We start from the raw sequence: 21,534 nt of genomic DNA on the forward strand, positions 1-21,534 counted from the left end.
GATTTGAATTAAAATATTATGATAACTTATCTTACCAGTATGTATCCTCTTGTGGGCCATTAGATGACTTAGATATTTTGTAGAGAACCCACACATATCACAGAGGTATGGCCTATCGTTGCCATGACTAAGCAGGTGTTGTTCTAGGGTACTCTTCATTGCAAATGCACGCCCACAAGTTTCACCTAGGGAGGAGAAACTTATTACTAAGAGATAAATCCTTCACACTTCATACACAACAATCACAGATGTCTCAAAATATAGTTTTCATAAAAACTGCATGCAGGACTATATCGAGCTATTCATTGACAACCCATTAGTTACGTTTTCTACTGTAAGAAATAATTCATTTTTTGGTTCCGTGCGACTTACTCACTATCATATATAAGCATAAATTCAAAATTAGTTAATTCACTTACGTAAAGTGAGTATATAGTTGCCGTAGATGACGTTTCGGTGGCAACTGCCCCCTTCTTCAGGTCATGAAGTAGGCTATTACTAGAGGCACATGTTTTTGGTAAATAAAAAAGCAAAATTTCGGTACAAAAACGGAGTCAATTTCGGGTTCAAAAGCGGTAAATAAAATAAAATATTGGTGTTATAGCGGTGAAAAATTGGATGAAAAGTGGTATATAAAAAGACATTTTGGTTTTAAAATTGTGAATATAATTCTAAATTTGATTTAAAAACTACACTTATTCCACAGAATTAACATTTCACTTCTAATAGCACATTTATGTAGTTATCAGAGTATTAAGTTTATTTCTGTGTCAAGGAGTCCATTTTTGCTTCTCCAATATTAACAGCAGAATTAGTCAATTTTCCGGGAATTGCATAACTCTCAGGATAATTCAGACCTCAGAAGGTGTCGCGTTGGTGAATAAACCCTGAATTTCGTGTTTGAGAGTTAATTTCGCTTTTTGCAGTTCATTTTGCATTATTTCGTGACAAAACATGGTCACAAAATGCATCTCACACCTTTCAAAAACATGAAAAATTAATACTGCAATGTGTTTTTTCAAATTTCATTTTTTCGTCAAAAACGAAATATGCATGCCCCTAGCTATTACGTGCATACGTAAAGCTCCATCATTTAGAAAGGATCAAGGTATATGTATGGACATGTTAAATGTTAGGATGACTAAAACATGTTCCTGTCTAGGTGTATCAGTGTTAGGGTAACCTCACTGGTTTTAGCAATTTTTAATAGTTATTGAACTTCTTGTTCCTGGTAACATGGAGCTGTGATAGAGTAACATTACGGGTTTTTAACAATTTTTATAGCAGTTTTAACAGTTTTAGTTAGTTATCCTAACATTCAACCTGTCCATACATATACTTTGATCCTTTCTAAATGACGAAGCTTTACGTATTCACTTAATAGCAGACTTCATGACCTGAAGAAGGGGGCAGTTGCCACCGAAACGTCATCTACGACAACTATATACTCACTTTACGTACGTAAAAAGGTAAAGTAAAAAGTAAAAAAAGGTAAAGTGCTCCCCTGTGTTTAGCACCACTCCAGTCGTGAGTGAGGGTGATGTGATCAGCATCACGCCCCTGACTGCCTTTACCCCACAGGGTTTCCCCCAGGTACCCAAGTTATATGAACCGGCCGGGGATCGAACCCGGGACCTTGAGCATGGTAGTCAGACACGTTACCGACTGAGCCACCGCGGCCACACTTTACGTAAGTAAATTAACTAATTTCGAATTTATGCTTATGTAAGAAATAAGTTTAACAATCATGTTGTAAAATAAGACTATATTATTTTATGTTATACTTATTAAAGGAATGAAAGCTAGACAGTGAGAGAGGTGTGTGTGAAAAATTACAGATTAAACTGATGAAAATACCAAACAAAAAATAACCAAATATCACCTAATTACTTGGAATTTTAAAAAAAAAATTGTGTAGTGTATAAAATATTAAAATTACACGCAGCCAGCTATCTCCACGAGAAACTGACATTTAGATATTCAATACATTCAAACATTATGAGAGGTAGGCGAAAAATTGACATTCCGTGCCAATATCAGGGTTGTTACGATTTTTTGATTATGAAATTCTCTGACATTTCCAGGTTTTTCCAGTCCGAAAATGAAATTTTTCCATACATGTTTATCATCATGATTTTTGCTTTGAACCTTGTGTTTTTCAATTAAATATATAATCCATTAATTATTATGAATAGTCACTCACAACTTCTTTTTAGCAAATTTCATTCTACACACTCAAGAACACATGAAAATTCGAAGAGTAAAATGTAAAATTACAATCTGCATCAAATGTATTGTATCACATGCATCTAGCCTTCAGGCTAAGGTAACAGAGGTACATTATTTTAACCAAAACAGATCTCCACAATATAAAAACAGAAAAAGTTAAAAAAACATACACAATTTTTGATTTTCTGGTGGATTTAAAGTGTAGAAAATGCTGCTTTTTGCTTACATTTATAAGTACACAGCATCTGGAGAAATTTTTGTTGCATACATGAATTCTATAGGAAATGCCAACAAGACTAAGATCTATAAAATAATAGACAATAACCTCATCTTCACCAACCTTTCTGATAATTATGATTATATTGCAATCAGATATCTGGACACCAAGTTTTACTTTGATATTCTTCCTAATATCTAGTATTATAAAAGTGAAAATTTATTACAGAAATTCGAAGGAACCACAATTTTGCACAAGACTGAGATTCATAAGAACGAAAGAAACAAGTTTCTAAACTGAATCTTTTTTGGGAGTGGAATCACAAGAACTGAATCCAGAAGTGGAAGTGAGCTCCTTGTTCATTTTGCAACCTTTTCTCTTGCAGACTCCAAAATGCAGACGATCTGCAAAATTCCCTGGCATTTCCCTGTTTTCCAGACACGTAGCAACCCTGAGTATGCTGTCAGTTAGTTTCGAGGGCTCCTTCTCCCTCTGGTCTGCAAAGGTTACATTTCATCTACTACATCACCCTAAAACTTTTAAGAACGAGCTCTATTATTTATATTGCAAAAACAACAACTGAGCATTAGTTCGTACAAGTAAGCAAGTACCAATTAAAACCCTGAATTTTGCAAACACTTACCCGACACAGAATATTTCCAATTGTGCATTAATTTTTTTTAGTCTTGATTTGAAAAGTGCATATGTACACGTGTGTATGTGTGTGTGTGTTAATGAATTGTATTCTCTTAAAATTTTATTATTTTTGATTCATGCCAAATTCATGTTTATATTGAATTTTAGTGTTACAAATATATGTATTGTACTATTAATTAGCAGAGTTAGGTGGTAGAGCAGCCTGAGGCTGAACCTCAGTCTGTAGCAAATAAAAAGACTTTATATTCCTTTATATTCTAAAATCCTCCTTATGGTGCTGAATAACTTGGTAATAGACTTGTAGTTTTCAGTTTATTTACGTGAGATCTAGAACTATTGTAAAATACCTTCAGTAGATTGCAAGGCAATAGTATTAGCCATTATTGGTTCAGGAGGGCCACTGCATATACATTTTATCAGCATGGGAACAACAACTTATAGTAAATAAAATTTACAAAATCAGTGAAAAACTACAGTATACAACAGCATAGAAAACATTTTTGGACCCTATAAAAAATGTCTGTAAATTGATATGCTTCTACAATTACATATGTAGCTAGTTTGTGTGAATTTAAATTATGCAAAGCAATCTCTTTTAGAGCTCCCATTCGTGTAGCCTAAATATAGTAATAGGGTGTCCCAGAAGTAAGGGGGCAACTGCGTATCATCTATTGATCTATCTTTATTGGAAATGGAAATAGTTAGAAGGGACAGTATGATTAGTGTTACCAAGTTGAGAGTGTAGTACACAGTCCACAGCAAGTGTTCAAATAGGGCATCGTTGCTTTCCAGACATTTGGTAGGTCTGTGACGAACTGATAAGCACACTTTGGTAGTACACAGATTCACGGGAATGTTTGTACATACTTGCACGATGTTTCGTTTCAGTCCATCAATCATATGTGGCTTCTTGGAATACATCTCATTCTTCAGGACACCCCACAGAAAAAAGTCTGGAGGCTTAAGATCCGGAAAGCAAGGTCTCCTCTCGTCTCCCAATCCAACAATTAGGGGAATGTCTATTCAGCAATTGCATGCTAGAATGCTCTAGTCGTAGTGTAACAACAAAGGAAACACCACCAATAAAACATATTTCACAAGACTAAAACTCAGATACGACAATGCCCTTATTCCAGAGTGCCCCTTTATTTCTGGGACCTCCAGATGCATCTTTCGTTTACAAAAAAATTACTCATGATATGCTTACACTTACATTTAAAGGATTTTTCACCAGTATGACATCTCATATGTACTGTTAAGTTAGATCTGGTCCTGCAACGGTAATCGCATTCTTCACATTTGAAAGGCCTTTCGTCGGAATGCTGCAGGCGGTGAGTGAGAAGAAGCTGTATTCGATCACAGCTGTATTCGCCTGAGAAGAGGAAAAAACATGCTTCAATTAATAACTTCAATTTTTTTAATTATCCAACTGGGACAATTTATGCCAACTTTGACCTTGAATAATTTAACAATTACAAGACAAACGAAACTAAAAATTTTCATAGTTACTAAGTTCCATGCATAGTTTCAACTCCCCAAATTTCATGAAAATTGGTGATGGTCAGGTTAGAAATTGCACGTACCTGTGTTGATTTGGCATGGAATGACTCATAAGTGGTTCGGATCCCACTTTAAAGTACAGATTCAGTCCCGATTAGCCTTCCTGTACATGAAATGAACTTAAAACCAAAACTCAACAGAAAAAGGCTTACAGAAGGTAGTTATTAATTTATATGGTTAATAAAAAAATAATCAATGAATGAAAATAAATAAAACAAATAAAAATAAACATAAAATAAATGAATACTTACATGAATCACACCTAAAAGGTGGCCCATGGAAATGAGACTTCATGTGTGTGTAATACTCCTTATTCCAATGGCAGATGAAGCCACATATTCCGCACTTGTACGTAACGTCTTTCGAGTGGGTGTGAGCTACGTGCTGCTCCAGCAGAGATGAATCCTTAGCAACATAGCTGCACATGTGGCATCTCACACCTCGTCTGGATCTGTTGTGGTCTAAAACTAGGAAGAAAGGGAAATTAGAATCCAAAATGCAACGATGACAAAGCACCTACACATTCAAAACTGCTGCTCCGCATTTATGCAAGTGTGCAGTGGAGCTGCCATATTTAATCTAATGACACAATGCAGTGGACTTGACCAATGGTTCAGCCTGGAGGATGCTTTTGTAAATAACAGCTGATACTTCAAGTACATTTGAGTTGTGTACTGTCTGCCCTATATTGTTTTGTTGGACTTGGTTTTCATTTGACACACTGTCATATACTTAGGTTGAGGAAGTGAGGAAGAAAGGAGGGGTCGGAATGAGAGACAGAGGGGTACGTAGGTAGGTTGGTGTTATGTGATTGTAATGACAATGTCATAGAGGAAGTAGGCAGACAAATGAACCTACTATCGGATTATGGATACTAGAGTTTGGACTTCAATTAAAAATTGACCAGTAGAATAAACGAGTTACATCAAAATTTAGCTTATTCAATTCTGCATTAATCTATAGTAATCAATTGTTTATTTGAGAGTGCCTTAGATATTTTATTGTCGTTGGATCACAAAAGTGCCGGTTTTTTGCTGCTTGCCAAACGACCACTCTCTTTGAAATTCTATAAATAAAAAACTAGTGATCTGATGATGATGAAATTTAAATACAGTGCAGGTAGAAAGGTTTTAAATACAATTCTAAATTTTGAGATTTTTAAAATTGGCCAAAAAAGGTTATCAATTTGTGAAAAATGTTTTCTTAGTACTGGGTAGTCCTACAAATTCGATCTTGTTCTTGTTTTGAAGCTCTTTGCAGCTGTTTTTAAAACCCATTATCATTGTCAATTTACACTGTGGAACTGACTTTAACAGATTTTTATTCAAAGGAGTAAAGATGTGTATTGAACCTGGCAACACTGCAGTGATGCCCATCATACTGTGGAAATTGCAGGTTATCGCTGTAAGCGGTGTCATAATTACTGTACCCTTGTGGGAAGGGGGGCATGCTCATTTAGCAAATGTCACATTGTCAGTTTGGTATTTTCAATGCGACTGTTCATCTCAGAAAGTATTGCCTTCTTATGCCTACCCCAACATCCTCCACTAATTTTCTCCTTGTAATGGATAAGCAAAACATCCACGTAAGCTCAACCTTATTGCCAGTAGTAAAAAGTGAAATACCATTACTAATAATGAATAAGCAGGAACTAGACAACAAAAGCAGTTCTTTGTCATGAAACACTCAAACAGCTTACTATTTGCTTCATCTTCATTATAATTGTCTTCACTATCATCCTGTTGCAGTCCCTTGCACGAGACCACCTTCTTCTTCTTCACCAAGGACCTCACAATTAGCTTCCTCTTCCGAATCCTCTTAATCATAGCAAGACGAGCCGTTGATGCACGACCTAACTTCGACAGCTTAATACACTGCCTTCGCTTTATCTTAGGTTTACAAGTGTGCTGGGTGCTATCTTTCTCCAACGAAGAACCTGGAACTAGAGTTAAGAGGAAAAAGTAATAGATTTTTGTATTGGTTTAAAATTAGCGCTGAGTCAATACCGATACAGAATTCAATCACTAATAATACCGGCTGATCTGCTTGAAAACTTACACGTTAATACCCCAGAACAATAGGTGTCACTTGGTGAGGGCAAGGGGGGGAAGGGGCACTTATCCCCCTCCCCCCAAAATGTCAGGTTACTAAATTTAAAAACTAAGGATACTTTTCTTAGCCTACTGTGACCGGAGTAGCAAAGTATTGGAGAGTATATTTTATGATTGCGCCAATGTAAGTTATTTAGCAAAATAGTTCTGGACTTTTAATGGGATGGAAACTTGTCATTCCTGTCCTACCTCCCAAAGTCTCAAGTTTGAATCTGCCCCCGAAAGTTAAGTCCCAAGTTTGATTCTGCTCTTGAAAGTTAAGTCCCAAGTTTCATTCAAGCCCCCCATGGTAAGTCCCAAAATTGATTCTGCCCTGAAAGATAAGTCCCAACATTGATTCTGCCCTGAAAGATAAGTCGCAAGCTTGATTCTGCCCTGAAAGATAAGTCCTAAGATTGATTCTGCCCTGAAAGTGAAGTCCCGAGTTTGATTCTGCTCTTCAAAGTTAAGTCCCAAGTTTCATTCAGGCCACCAATGGTAAGTCCCAAGATTGATTCTGCCTCTGAAACTTTAAGTCCCAGATTTATTCTTCCCCTGAAAGTTAATTGATTGATTGATTGATTTAGTTTATTTTACTTCGCGTTTTATGCCTCTTGGCTAATTTGCGAAGATGGGGACGAGTGATGAAATGATGAAATTGATGAATGGGCATTCACAAACAACCAAGCCCAAGTGGGATTCGAACCCGGGACCCTCGGCATCATAGCACGGTGTGCTAACCACTCGGCCACAGGGTCCAGCCCCTGAAAGTTAAGTCCCAAGTTTGATTCCCCCCACCCCGTTGCCCCTCCAAAGTTATGCCCCAAGTTACGCTCATGCCCAGAACCTTGTAGAAACATTGAATATATGAAATTACTTTACAAGATCATTAATGGAAAGCTAAGATGTAGCATTCTACTCCATTAAGTTTCCCTCAGAGGGCCTGGACATAAAACAAGGAGAAAGGAAACTTTCCACACTGCAACTCGAAGACTCTCACTCATACAAGACCTTGCTCCTTATTCCATAGGCTACCAAATCACTTTAACATTTCAAACCAAATAGATATCTTCAGCTCTTATTCATCTTTCATCATCAACTCCGTGGCAAAGTGGTTTAAAAAGCATGCTATGACCTCAGGAGTTCTGGGTTTGAATCCTGGACAGGGCATGGGTGTTCTTTGTGACCGTCTCTTCATCAATTTCATCATATCATCACTAAGGAGGGGATTTTTAGGTAAAAAACATATTTCTTTCCATGCTTCAGAAGTCAGACACACTCGGTAGGAGTGTCAACCATACAGATGCAATGCAACCTGCATGTTCGTATTTGACATGAAGATGCATAATTTTACCTTCAGCACATAAAACACATATAAGTAATGAAAGCGCATAAAATGTACATATTTTAGACATTACAGACAAAATAGTGTTTCCAAATTCTTTGTGTGAACGCATATCTTGGAGTTAATGCATAAAATAGATGAAATACTTTACAATACATCAAGACTTATATGGATGTATACAAAAAAATTTGGGGTTTCTCTGCAAATCTAAGCTTATTGTGTGGCGTGATATAAAAACAGGAAACTTCAACACAACTGCTTTGTGAAACAGTGAAAGTTGTTATTGCAGTTGCAGGGAAATTCGGGACACACTTACAGGTGCTTAGAGATAAATTCCGAAATAAAACGCGGGGGTACCAAAAACTGTGTAAGTTGCTCATGTTCTGGAGATTAAATGTGTAGAAGATGAATATGCACATCTGAATATGTGTGATGTGGAAAGGTTGTTTTCACATTATATAAGTCATTGTTCAGAAATATTTGGCACACATTTCCAATGGACAATTTGGAAATGTGCTTTGTTGTTCATTGTAACAGAATGCAACAAGCCACTAAGAACCTTCTGTCACTGGTGAATATTTATTTGTTTGGCAGACTTTTTCAATGGAAATATTTTTGACTTTTATCCACGTATATATTTCCACTGTTTTTAGAACAAAAAATAAATATATTCAGTTTTTTTGCACCTAAAAATCTACTCCCTAATTATCACTTTTTTGCTATTAGCCAAAAATAGCAGAAAAGTGTAGTAAAATCAACCAAATTAATGAACCACCTATTATCACCAACCTATAAATATTTTTTAACAAGCAATGCTATTGTTTAATCTGGGCACTGTTTTGTATTTTTTTAGCACTATTTAGTCTACTGTTTTACTATTGTTTCTTTCTGGTTCAAAATGACCTCTGTTGCACTGGAAATTTCATTTAATAAATATAGACACTTTCAGGTTTCTTGGTGTCTCCCAGTGCACACAAAAATGACCCGCAACAATTTTGTGGAGTCTAATTATCTCGTAAATATTGCAAAAAAAATCATTTTCATTATTGAGGAGAAATGAATTTTGTGTCTAAATGATACTCCCATGTATAAGTCTTCCACTGTAAATTATATGTATCAATTTACCACAGTTTTGCTATAAAATATTCGAAGAATTACATTGGAATACATAAATACACTACTCCACAAAACTTAAGGAACACTAAGAGGACAGAAGGACAAAGATAAACACAAAACCTAACCAACCGTGTGCACCCTTATTGAATGGCCTGCATGCTCGCCAGACCTCAATCCTATAGTGCATGTTTAGGATGATCTTGAGTGACTTGCACAGCTTATCCCAACTCCACCATGGACCCTTCCTGACCTCAGGAACGCCTTCTTACACAAGTGGCCCCGTATCCCTCCAGAGTTGATTAACCAATCTGATCCAGAGCATGGAGGCCAGACGTCGTGCCTGTTTGTCTGTTCAAGGTGGTCACACACCGTATTGACGGTCTGAGAGCTCTCATACTCCAGACACCCTGTATACCATTCTGCAATGTTGCTGGTCATTTTCATTACATGTTGCATCTGTACCATATTGGAGTTCATAAACCCTGGTGAAACTTGCTTTTGTATTGGTTTCCTTCTGTTTCTTTGGTATTCCTTAAATTTTATGTAGTAGTGTAGATGTCATTTAATCTCAAAATCCACTTGTTCACACAATACTGATGGCAAATAAATGAAAATTTAAAATTTTGCATAATTTCCAGGATAATAAGATGTTACAAAATTATTATTGAAGATTACATGCACACAGCAGATCTACTACATAGAAATTTTCAGCAAAAAATGCAGGCTCGACCAGGACTGGAACCCGGGTCTCTGGCATACCATGCCATTTCTCTAACCACTGAGCTACCGAGTCAGCCTGGCCTCACCTGATTTTTCGCTGTCACGCTTTACCTGCATCTGCCAGGGCTACCACAATGGAAACTGTTGCCTTTGAAACACTGCAGACTTCGACATTGCCTGGTTCCTCCCAGTGTAGAGATGTTAATTATTGAAGATTAGGCACACACAGCAGATGTACTACGTAGAAATTTTCAGCAAAAAATGCAGACTCGACCAGAACTCGAACCCAGTTCTCTGGCATACCGTGCCATTGCTCTAACCACTGAGCTACCGAGCTGGCCTGGCCTCGCCCGATTTTTTGCTGTCACTGTTTTACCTGCGTGGAATTGTCTCTGCAAGTGCCACCGCAACAAGAACCAGGCAACGTCGAAGTATGCAGTGTTTCCAAGGCAACAGATTCCATTGTGGTAGCACTGGCAGAGACTATTTCACGCAGGTAAAACAGCAACTGCGAAAAATCAGGCGAGGTAGCTCAGTGGTTAGAGCAATGGCACGGTATGCCAAAGACCCAGGTTCGAGTCCTGGTCGAGCCTGCAGTTTTCGCTAAAATTTTCTACGTAGTACAAAACTATTGTATGACATTTCTCAGAACCCATGAACATCCGAACTCTGGGAAAATAACCATTCAGTATCGGTGAATAAATTCCAAGAGATACCTAACGATACCCATACCACTGGTATGGGCTACTACTAATACATTGGCATCGTTATTACCTTAGCCCAACAAATTACTGTTGTAATCAAGAACACTAAGACAACATACCTAACTTTAGATTATTCTCTTCTCCATTTATTTCACTGTCTTTTTCATCTGTCTGGGTCTGCATTGAGTGTTTAGTGTGCTGTTGCTCATCGGATCTTCCTGTGTCAATATTCTCAAGGCTTGTCTTGCTACAGGTGTCGGAAAGTGACATGGAAGATTTCCAACTCCCATCCAACTTTTCTGAAGAACTCTCTTTGTGCACCTACGGTAGAATGGTACAATATTTCAGTTCATAGAAAAACAGCTAGAGAAATCTATGTACTGCTCTACCATTAAGAGAAAAAAAGCCTCTCTGCACCTGTTGCTGAATTTTCAATCCTAAGCAAGTATGGATGATTCAATCAGCTGCTTAAAAATTGATCCTGCCCTTAAGCAACAAAAAATATTAAAAATTACAGAAACAAAAAAAAAATAATACTAACCATTAAAAACTTACAGACCATGATGTAAAAACTAACTTTCCCACCCTCGAATCCCCTCCCATTTGAAGGACAAATATGCTATCATTGTACGAGGGTTGTTCCGAAAGTTCATGGACTGAGATCACTATTCGAAGTCGGAGTCAGTACGAGGGTTGGTTTGAGTTTCCTTTTCGAAATAGCACCCTTCACACTACACACCGATTCCAGCGATGCACCAGCTTCTCAAACCCATGTTGCAGAAAATTTTCTGAGAGTCGGTGTAAGGTAGCGGATGTGAAAGCTTTCAATTCCTGTCCTTGCTAAACTTCCTTCCGCGTAACTCTTTCTTAAGTGTTGGAAATGCCCAGAAATCGCAGGGTGCGAGGTCTGGGCTGTATGGAGGATGGTCTACAGACTGCCCACCAATTTTCTCGAAAGCTGCCATACCTTGCTGTGCCACATGTGGCTTAGCGTTATCCTGATTGATTGATTGATTTAGTTTATTTTACTTCGCGTTTTGTGCCTCTTGGCTAATTTGCGAAGATGGGGATGAGTGATGAAGTGATGAAATTGATGAATGGACATTCACAAACAACCAAGCCCGACCGGGATTCGAACCCGGGACCCTTGGCATCGCAGCGCGATGTGCTAACCATTCGGCCACAGGGTCCTGCAGGAGACACCATTCTTCATGACACAGTTCATGTCTTTTTTTTGCACATTGCTCCCTTCGTGACATCTTGCTACACCAACATTCAGTTTAGCTGCCAATTCACGAATCGATAAACATCTATCTTCTTTCAACAATGTTCTCATCATTCACTGATGTTGATGGATGCCCACTTCTTGCCTTAACTTACACATCACGTTTACCTCCCTTAAAATGCTTCCACCACTTGAATAAGGCCGATCTGTCCATTCCTTCGTCACCGAAAGGTTCCTTGATCATCTCAAACATTCCCTGGCCACTTTTGTATAACTTCACACAAAATTCAATAGCGATCCTTTGTCTGGTAATTATTGGTATATGCTTTTAAAGCGAGCAAACAAACAACAGCTGCACATTGGTTCACAGGCTATCTTCATGTGCAACAATCACAGACTCGGTTTACACAGAATCGATGCAGTGTTGCCAATCCATGAACTTTCAGAACCTCCCTCGTACAAATATTCAGTTTCATCTTTAATGATTTTTATATTATGAGCATATCAACACATTGGCTGTTTTTGCCCATCACACAATACGGGAATAAGCTCCTTAACTCAAACAAAACAGAGGATAGGCCTCTAACAAGAAAATAAAATATTGTTAAAAGATCCCTCATACCAGAATGCTTATCCATTTATATACTTATTGAAATATATATTTGTAAATCGGGGCTGTCCAGGACTGCCAAACAGCCTTGGTACTTGATTCTGCAGAATGTCTGCACAAGACACCTGTAGAATCAAGACAACTTGTAAAATTTAAACAATAAAGAAAAGAGAAAAGGAAAACGTGGGAACAGACATTCATGTAAATATATTTGTCCTGTTTTTTTTTTTTCATATACACATGAAACATGATAACAATTAGTATCCACATACCTGTTTATCCTGCCAAGTGGATGACAGTGGTCACCTGCTAAGTGGATAATGACTGTCACCCACCAAAGTGGATAATGACTGTGATCACACCCAACAAGTGGATAATGAGAGTGGTCACCCATAAAGTAGATAATGACAGTGATCACCTGCCAAGTTGATAATGACTGTGTCACCCACCAAAGTGGACAATGATAGTGGTCACCCATAAAGTAGATAATGACATTGGTCATCCACCAAGTGGATAATGACATTGGTCCTATGTGGATGGTGGTCACCAAAAACAGGTATGCAGATACTTAGCACATTTTGTGTGTACATTAATATCTTACCGCATCTAAAGTCCTGTAACATGAATTCCTCATTCAATTTTTAAAAACTAATTAATTCATTCATTAAATAACAAGAACTAAAACTATACGGTTTCCAAGGACTAAATCTCCTTACCTAGGTGAAAAGCTGGGGCTGCAAAGGATCACTCAGCACAAACATAATAACAACACTCCACAAATGATTATCCTGCTGGTCAATCCAGGTGGCAGAGCCTCACTGACCAGCAAGAGGCAGTTACTCAGGTGTACTATGGGGAAGTGAGTGCCTTGCCAGAAGGTAACCCCTTACACCCCTGAACGAATAGAAACAACTGGACATGAGACACTTAACAAACAGGTGTCAACAATTTACCTCAGGTTTTCCTGGGTGGTGCTGCGTCCCGTCTGAATCGTCTCCAAGATCAGACGAAGCTTCCTGGAGACCCTCAATAGCTGTTGAGACAGCCATATTTAAAAAGCTATCACTGTCGATAGTTTGACCTGCCTGGAAAATAACAAACACTGATTTCAATGCAACACAGTATTTGAAAGTATGAATAACTTATGAAAAACCTAATTTTCAGCTAAACTGTAACAGTAGAATGGCCACATAATGAATTTTATTCCAGGCCCTTAGCTGTAAATTCTAAATTATGAAGGTTTCAGCAAACAGGTACATGAACAAAAAATGCCATCCATTACATTGGGAAAGTTGCCATACCACAGAAGTAGATGTTGAATTTTTTTTTTAAGCATTGACTCTTATATCCTACAAAATGTAGAATCATGTGTACTAAAAACGAAAATTTTCTAAAATGTTCATGCAACTAATTAATGATTTAAATTTTTACTTGAGGCGAAGAGTGAAAAACTTGCACTAGGTGTGCATTTATTTCAATGTCTAAGGAAAGTGTCTGCTACTACTACTAAAAAAAAAAAAAACTCTGTGAATAAAAGGGTATGAAGTCCTCACCATGTTGCAAGTGGAAGTGAGTTTCTTTACATTGATTATTAAGCCAGACAGATACGATTTATGGAAAACACGATGAATAAGTATTTACAGGATACCATATATTTCTTATCGGGAGGCAACTTCAACCTCAAAATATGTCTAATCAAACTTTGACTTTTTCAACTGGAAATGAAATTTGTTCCAGAAATATAAAATTTAATTTAGAAGCATGCAGAATTTCAAATTTCCCGCTCAAAACATGTTCGGCATTAGTGCATTGAAAATTCTTTTTTCTCCGAACGTATTAGCAATAAGTGCGTACATTTTTCCACACCAATGGTGAACATACCAGGCATTATGCGAGTACCTTTTGGAGATTCACATCCTGGCATAGCCTGTGTGGGAGTCCGATGAATTTCAAATTTTGTGTAAAAAAATCGTTATTTTCCCTTTCTTCTTCTTCTAACTGATTATGGGGGGGGGCATTTTTTCCATCAAGATTACAGTCCAAATTATACTGAACAAAACGAGGTATCATTTGTACCTGTAACGTTCTTAGACCCGGAAATATAAAATTTCATTTAGAAGCATGCAGAATTTCAAATTTCTCGCTGAAAACACACTCGGCATTAGTGCAAATACGGAAAATCATCTTCGGCGTCTAAGGGTTAAGGAGTGCCTCCACCAGTACCAAACCCAGGAAACCTTGATACATGATGACGACTCAACCACTACACCACCAGGAAGGCCATGCAACCAACATTTTTTGAAGTGGAGGATATGATATGGAACGACCCCTCTGCATCATTAATCTTAATTTCATTTTCTACCTTACCTAACCTAACCAAAAACATTTTATTTAAATTGAGTTAACAGGATTTAATTCAACACTGTAAAATGTTCTGGAAACTATAGTTTACATACCTGTGTGAACTTCTCCTGTAAAGTCTGATAAACGTGCTGGTACTTTGGAAACAACAGATTATTCTCCACTAGGCTCTGAAGAATGAAGTACAAGCAAATTTCACTTGATGAATACAATGACTCTCGATCTATGTGGTCCATGACAGATGCTCCATCCACTGAGTTCCAATCGATAAAGGTGAGGAGGGTCCTCATGTCTCTTTCCCGTGCTGGAACATCATGCCCTATCCATCTTGTTATAAATTTCAACAGCGAGTTTTGAGGAACAGTCCATGACTAAAAAGATAAATAAAAGAGTTTGAAAATGCCTTTTAGAGACAGGTGTGGTTTGACTTTTTCAAAAGTGTTGTCGGTAGGGCTCGTAAGTTGAAGACCTATAAATTGCCAAAAAAAGACCTAAAAATATCAAAAGAAGGACCTAAAAATGGAAAAAAGGACGTATAAATGTGATCCAAATTAATTAATAACTTCAGTTTTAATTACATATTTAATGAATAAAAAAATACAAAATTCTGATGGTATGGAGCACACAGTGCGAAAAAACTATATGAATGGATGGAATGCATCTTCTTTCAGACATTATATATTTTTTAGATTAACATAATTTAAAAAAATCATATTTGGCCTAACCACACTAGGGTTAGAGAAATAGGACTTCGGATCCTATTTCAGTTGTCGAAAAATGTTCTTCTCTCCTTTCAGGGATGGTTCAAATATATTTCTTTACTACAGAAAGGATGTTTAAGAGGTGATGAATGATGATTCGAATTGAGAATGGGCAGTAAAAACGTAGTCGAAAGAAGGTGAAGTTGCAAAAAAAGTCATTAGGACCTAAAAAAAAAAAGGCTAAAAAGGACTGATAAGCCAAAAAATGATGAAAAAGGTAAAAAAGGACAAATAAAACCCACCTTTTTCTGGCCTACAATGACGAAAAATGAATATATATTATGTTGGGCCTCGTCTCCGGACTCTAGGAAAAAGAAGGATTTTTCCTCAACTTCCTAGCCCTAGTTATCGGCCATTAGCATGACAATTATGCCTGCTAGACGTTTTCATCTCCACCTCCTTCCCCCCCCCCCCCATCAGTTTGATGTTTGTATGGTGAATAGATGGCAGAATTCCGCTCCTCCAGCGATAATGAAGGTCCAGTTGTACATACTACTGTTGCCAACTTAGTTTTTATGGAACAAGGATTGTTCCAATCAAGAATCGCACCAAGGAACTATCTTTTTGATTATTACCTAACAGGTGTCAGTTGTAGTTAAATCCAGCCTTGGTTTTGCAGTCTAGTTCTAGTTGCTTCAGAGAAATAGTATCCCTATTTTAGTTGGGATTTAGCTCTTTTTCGCCAATCTAATGTGACAACACTGGCCTGTCTCCAGCAGGCCTGAATGGTAACAGGGTCTCTTAACAGGCATATGAATAACCCCATAGTACACTGTCCTAAAGTCCTCCTTTGCTCTACCCTTGCATTGGCTTGTTACTTCTTCAGGGTAGCGGAATTGACCTCTCTCTTCACTTCTGTAGACTGCAGAAAAAAAATTCTTCATATTTGACATACTTACTAATTGAGGCCTGCTAATGACGAATCTGAAGTTAAAATTTGTCGGAAACGTCTAGAAATTGTAAAATAATTGTGAACCATTGATGCTAGCCCCACGAACCATTGACGTGTGGTTAGGTTAGTTTAGGCAAACATAGTTAAAATTTGGTGTCGTCGTAGTATCAGTATATATTTCCTTGTGAAACAAAAAATTTCGCAAAAATCGATGGTTTCCATTGCGGAAACTAACGCCTTATTTCAGCTTATTTTGTAATTTCTAGACGTCTCCGACAACTTTTAACTTCAGATTCGGGAGCAATTGAAGGTGACGGGAGTGTTCTCTGATTTACTAGAGAATGTACTAACCAAATAAGTTTTTCCGGATGAAGTATCAGAGGGTCTAATGTCCCGGTCACTGTTTGAAATTTGTATATTACGAGAGTAAAGTGTAATATATTGCTTTTCAAAATGGGGATATTTCTCCGGAAAGAAGTGAGGAAGCCATGTTTTGTGAAATGTAGCCACTGAGTTGAGCTGTCTACAGTGTTGCCACACAGTGTGTTTGTCACTTGAAGAGGAAGGACCGGTTGAGAATGGCGAGACAGCAGTTTGAAGATTGTAAATGTTGTGCAACTGCATTGCTGGAGTGTACCTAACCTAACTTAACCGAACGTAACGTTACATGAAATTTTCAAGTTACAGACGTGACCAGGAAATTGTAATTCGTGAATTTTGATTTGTGTTCAGGAGGCCTCATATAGAAAGTAGGCTATACAAAATTTCAAACAAATCTGGGAACACTCCCTTCATCTTCAATTAAGCCCAGATTCGTTATTAGGAGGCCTCAATTACTGAGTACGCCAAATATGAAGAAAATCGGAGAGGGGTCCGGTCATCTTAAGTCGTTCCTTTTATTGAAACAACTGTTTAATTCTTCACATTAAGACATTAGTGTTCATCAGGAAGAAATTTAAGTAGTATTACGGTAGCTTCATAACACGGCCATATTTAAGAGGAGTGTTTTAAAGGATTAACCCTTTACAATAATAAACATTTTGTACAAAATATACAAGGTGTAATGAAAAGAGAAAGATGCCAGAATAAATAAATTTGAAAGGGTCCTGAAAAGCCACGGTAGCTCAGTCATTAGGGCATCTGACTACCATGCGAGAGACCCAGGTTCGATCCCCAGCGGGGGAGAATCGGGATTTTTTCCACCTGTTCAAGCGGCTGTGGCACCCACCCAGCATCCTATAAAGTGGGTACCTGGAGAAAACTCTGGGATGTAAAGATGGCCAGAGGCATGGTGCTTAACACATCAACCCCACCTTCGGCTGTGATCAAGAAAGTGTGGGCCCTAACTCCATACCTCCTATATGCCTTCTTGGCGTGGAGCAAAGCACAGGGGAGCACTTTACCTTTACTTTTTTCTTTCTGAAAATCGTAAAATGTTAGATGTGGAAGTATGAAACTCTTGCACGTCCCTGATCTTCCCTGAAATGGATACATGGTCCAAGAAATCTTGTTCGCTTGGTCCAACATTAGATTCCAGGTCAGCCAAAACTGAAATACAGTGTTCAATTCTTATTTTCAGAGATGAAATCAAAAGATTCTTATTTTGTAGTGCCACGCTTAAAGGGTTCAATTTCCCGTAGAAATCCAAAAGGAAGTACAGAAGCTTAACAAATTTAAATTGCTTCAAACATTTCCGCAAATCCTTAGCTTTAGCGCCATCATTGTCTTTTCTATGGGCCACCTGTTCAAGATGGGTCACAACAGCTTCCCATGATTGCAAGAGAGCTCTTTTTTGCACGTTCTTTGCTGGCTAACCACCTAATAGGGTGGATATCACTCAGTTTTACAATTTCTTCTATAACTTCTGCCGTTTCTCTCAAGAGGTGAAGTCTTGAGGCGTGTTTGACACACATTTGAAACAACAAAATTTTAATCTCCAGCCCAAAACCTTTGGTCGCCAATGGCGACCGGAAATTTCGCACCCTGCTGTAGATGGCATGAGCGTCGAAAGTCACGCGGTCTCGCCAGTGTTTCCAAACGTGCCTTTTTTTATGAGAATTTTTTCTTCTTTTTTGTTTTAACTATGCTTACATAACCTAACCTAACCTTGCTGGAAATGTTCCGTGGGGCTATCGTGAACCGTTTTGGGGGCTATCGTGAATGTTTTTAGGAGCTATTGTGAATGGTTTTTGGGGTTATCGTGAATGGTTTTTGGGGCTATCCGTCAATGGTTCATGGGGCTATCAATCAATGGTTTGTGGGGCTATCGTGAATGTTTTTTTGGGGCTATCCGTCAATGGATTGTGATGATATAATGAACACGAAAGTGGATATATTTCGGTTAAGAAGATTGAAACACCGCATACCCACTCCAAATTGACAAAACACAAGCACGACGTGCGATGATCCATGACGAGTGCACGCCATATTGTCTGTTAACCAAGCAGAACAAGGAAGACAAATAATGGTAAATAAGCGATAATGCCAGGACACCTTTCACTCATTTATTTCCTTAATTTTACAACTGGTACTTACCTATTTTGCCTTGCGGGACATTCTTTAAGGTGAAGTAATGCCTTTTTCCATAACATAGTGTCAACTTTTCATATTACGATTGATTATTTGTCTTACTTGTTCCGCTTCTGTAATAGACAATATGGCGTGCACTCGTCACAGATCATCACGCGTCGTGCTTGTGTTTAGTTGATTTGGAGTGGGTATGCAGTTTCAACCTTCACCAAAAAATACCTAATTTCGTGTTTATTATGTCATCACAAACCATTGATGGATAGCCCCAAAAAACCATTCATGATAGCCCCACAAACCATTCACAGATAGCCCCAAAAACCATTGACGGATAACCCCAAAAACCATTCACGATAGCCCCATGGACCATTTCCAGCAGGGTTAGGTTAGGCTGGGTTGGGTTAGGTAAGCATAGTTAAAAAAAAATTCTCGTAAGTAAAAGGCACATTTGGAAACACTGCAGAGATCGCGTGACTTTCAACACTCTCGCCATATGCACGCACACAATGGAAGCAACGGCATAATGTGGCTGGCAATGCCAATTTCTTACGTAAAAAGTGATTAATTCTTGTTCGGCAGCATTCAAAAACGAAGTTTTTACTTTCTGTGAAAGAAAATACTTCCAAGAACGTCCAGAATGCTAAAGAAACTCATTTCAGTAAGTACTTTCTCCTGTAAATTTGAAGAAATCCGTCCGGGCGATATCGCATATTTACCCAAATAATGACTCGCAATATGAAAAGTTGACACTATTTTATAGAAAAAGGCATAACTTCACCTTAACCTCTTAACTGGGTATGACGTAATACTCCGTTCTGGCTCTACTGATTTATAATGGGCATGACGGGATACTACGTTCTCATGTTCTTACTGCTGATATCTGTTGTGTATGACGAGATACTTCGTAAAATTACTTTCTTCTTTGTTTCACCAGATGGCTCTGACTTCCAGACTGTTGTAACCGTTAGAGTTAGCGGGAAGCAATGAACACAGCCCGACGTTCAGTTCTATCGCGTATGCAATAATGGCTCAGGCAAATCGGAAGCGACGGCGTGTTTTTCCTGCTGAGGAAATCCGAGATATATTGTAGTTGTAAATCTCGCATATTGTAAAAAGTACAACAAGGACCAATAAAAGAATAAACAATATCTAAATGGTATGCCATGGAGCACAGAAATATTAACTAAAATATTGGTTTACGAAATTCATCAATTTATCAACAAAAATTCCCAGGGCAGATTGGGCTTTCGACGAGGAAATTACCCAGTTAAGAGGTTAAAGAATCTTCCGCAATGCAGAATAGGTAAGTATCAATGCTAAAATTAACGAAATAAACGAGTGAGAGGTGTTCGGGCTATATCGCATAATTACGGAAGTTTCTTATGTGCGATGTTTTAAAATGTTATTTTCTATTTTATCAAACACAGTCTCTACCCTGTGTCTGCTGATGTTGCATTACTACTCATATTTAAACACAGAAAATTATTTTGTAAATGTAGGAGAAGAGAGACACCTAATAAACTTACCTTATCTGAAAGAAATGCTTCAATTTTTGGCAACGGGTGGTTTAATATTTCATCTTGAAACATAACATCATGGATGTGAATTTGTACATACAAAGTCGCATGTTTTGAAAGTGCTGGCATGCTATATTTTTCTGCCATCTCCTTCACAGAGAGACAATTAGTAACGTCCAAGTATCTGTCGAGATATTCTGCACAATAGCTCTTCAATTTTGCTACTAAAAAGTGATTGGCAAGTTTTAGAAGCTCACATACATTATGCTTGTCAATAACTACAGATCCTGTGTACATGTAATTCAGCAAGCACTGAAATACGTCAGAATTTTGACAGGTTATGGTCAATTGCTCCTTAACAATTTTATGCATTTTCAAAATAGAGTCAAAATACGGTGAACAGGAAGCTAAAACATTTCTATGAGCTCTGAATTGTCTGCCCTGGACACAAAGAACGATGTCACAAAATCTTCCTTGCTCCTTCTGTGACCTCAATTTTTCTAAAATAGCATTGCCGTGCTGGTTCTCTGTGAAGTTCATTGGATTGTTTGGCATACCTGTCAAAGCCATGTCGACAATTTTTATGAATCACAATGTAGTAATTATCAATTCAATAAAATAAAATTATAGTAAAATATCATATGCAAACATGTATGCTCACTGCAGACCCGAATATAATCGCATATTTGAGTATTTAACGTATATAAACATTTCTAATTTCTTTTTAATCACTCCCATTTCGTCTACACTGGTTCCACTGTTATTCTTAAACACTGTCTTTAACTGTCCAGCATCAGAGTACACGACACCCAGTTTAATAAGCACATGAAACAAAATAATATTCGCTGAAATACCATATCCACACAAACAAGCAGACGTAACTATTACTCTTTATGGAAATACTGAATATATTTGAATAAAAAAATGCTACTAAAGTAATTAAAATATAATTGTATTTTTCAACAACACGCTGTGAACAAATCACACGACATTTTAAATGGTTG

The 21,534-nt window shown here is 37.8% G+C and overlaps 1 protein-coding gene across 2 annotated transcripts in view; it reads right to left on the bottom strand.

The window, feature by feature from the left end:
• The window catches only part of LOC145979439 (uncharacterized), a 28,761-nt gene extending 7,341 nt beyond the window's left edge, over positions 1 to 21,420 (bottom strand). For both annotated transcript variants that reach the window (XM_083112340.1, XM_083112339.1), the window contains exons 1-8: positions 20,540 to 21,420; positions 14,930 to 15,205; positions 13,427 to 13,558; positions 10,758 to 10,959; positions 6,363 to 6,605; positions 4,915 to 5,130; positions 4,317 to 4,475; positions 36 to 185 (exon numbers count right to left, since the gene is read on the bottom strand). In XM_083112340.1, coding sequence (XP_082968466.1) covers positions 36 to 185; positions 4,317 to 4,475; positions 4,915 to 5,130; positions 6,363 to 6,605; positions 10,758 to 10,959; positions 13,427 to 13,558; positions 14,930 to 15,205; positions 20,540 to 21,100 — 1,939 coding nt within the window. In that variant the 5' untranslated portion in view covers positions 21,101 to 21,420. The remainder of the gene's footprint in view (positions 1 to 35; positions 186 to 4,316; positions 4,476 to 4,914; positions 5,131 to 6,362; positions 6,606 to 10,757; positions 10,960 to 13,426; positions 13,559 to 14,929; positions 15,206 to 20,539) is intronic.
• Between the last annotated feature and the right edge of the window lie 114 nt (positions 21,421 to 21,534).

This window comes from Lepisma saccharinum, chromosome 26 (genome assembly GCF_977018435.1).
Source record: "Lepisma saccharinum chromosome 26, izLepSacc3.1, whole genome shotgun sequence".
In the NCBI taxonomy this organism is placed as follows: domain Eukaryota; kingdom Metazoa; phylum Arthropoda; class Insecta; order Zygentoma; family Lepismatidae; genus Lepisma; species Lepisma saccharinum.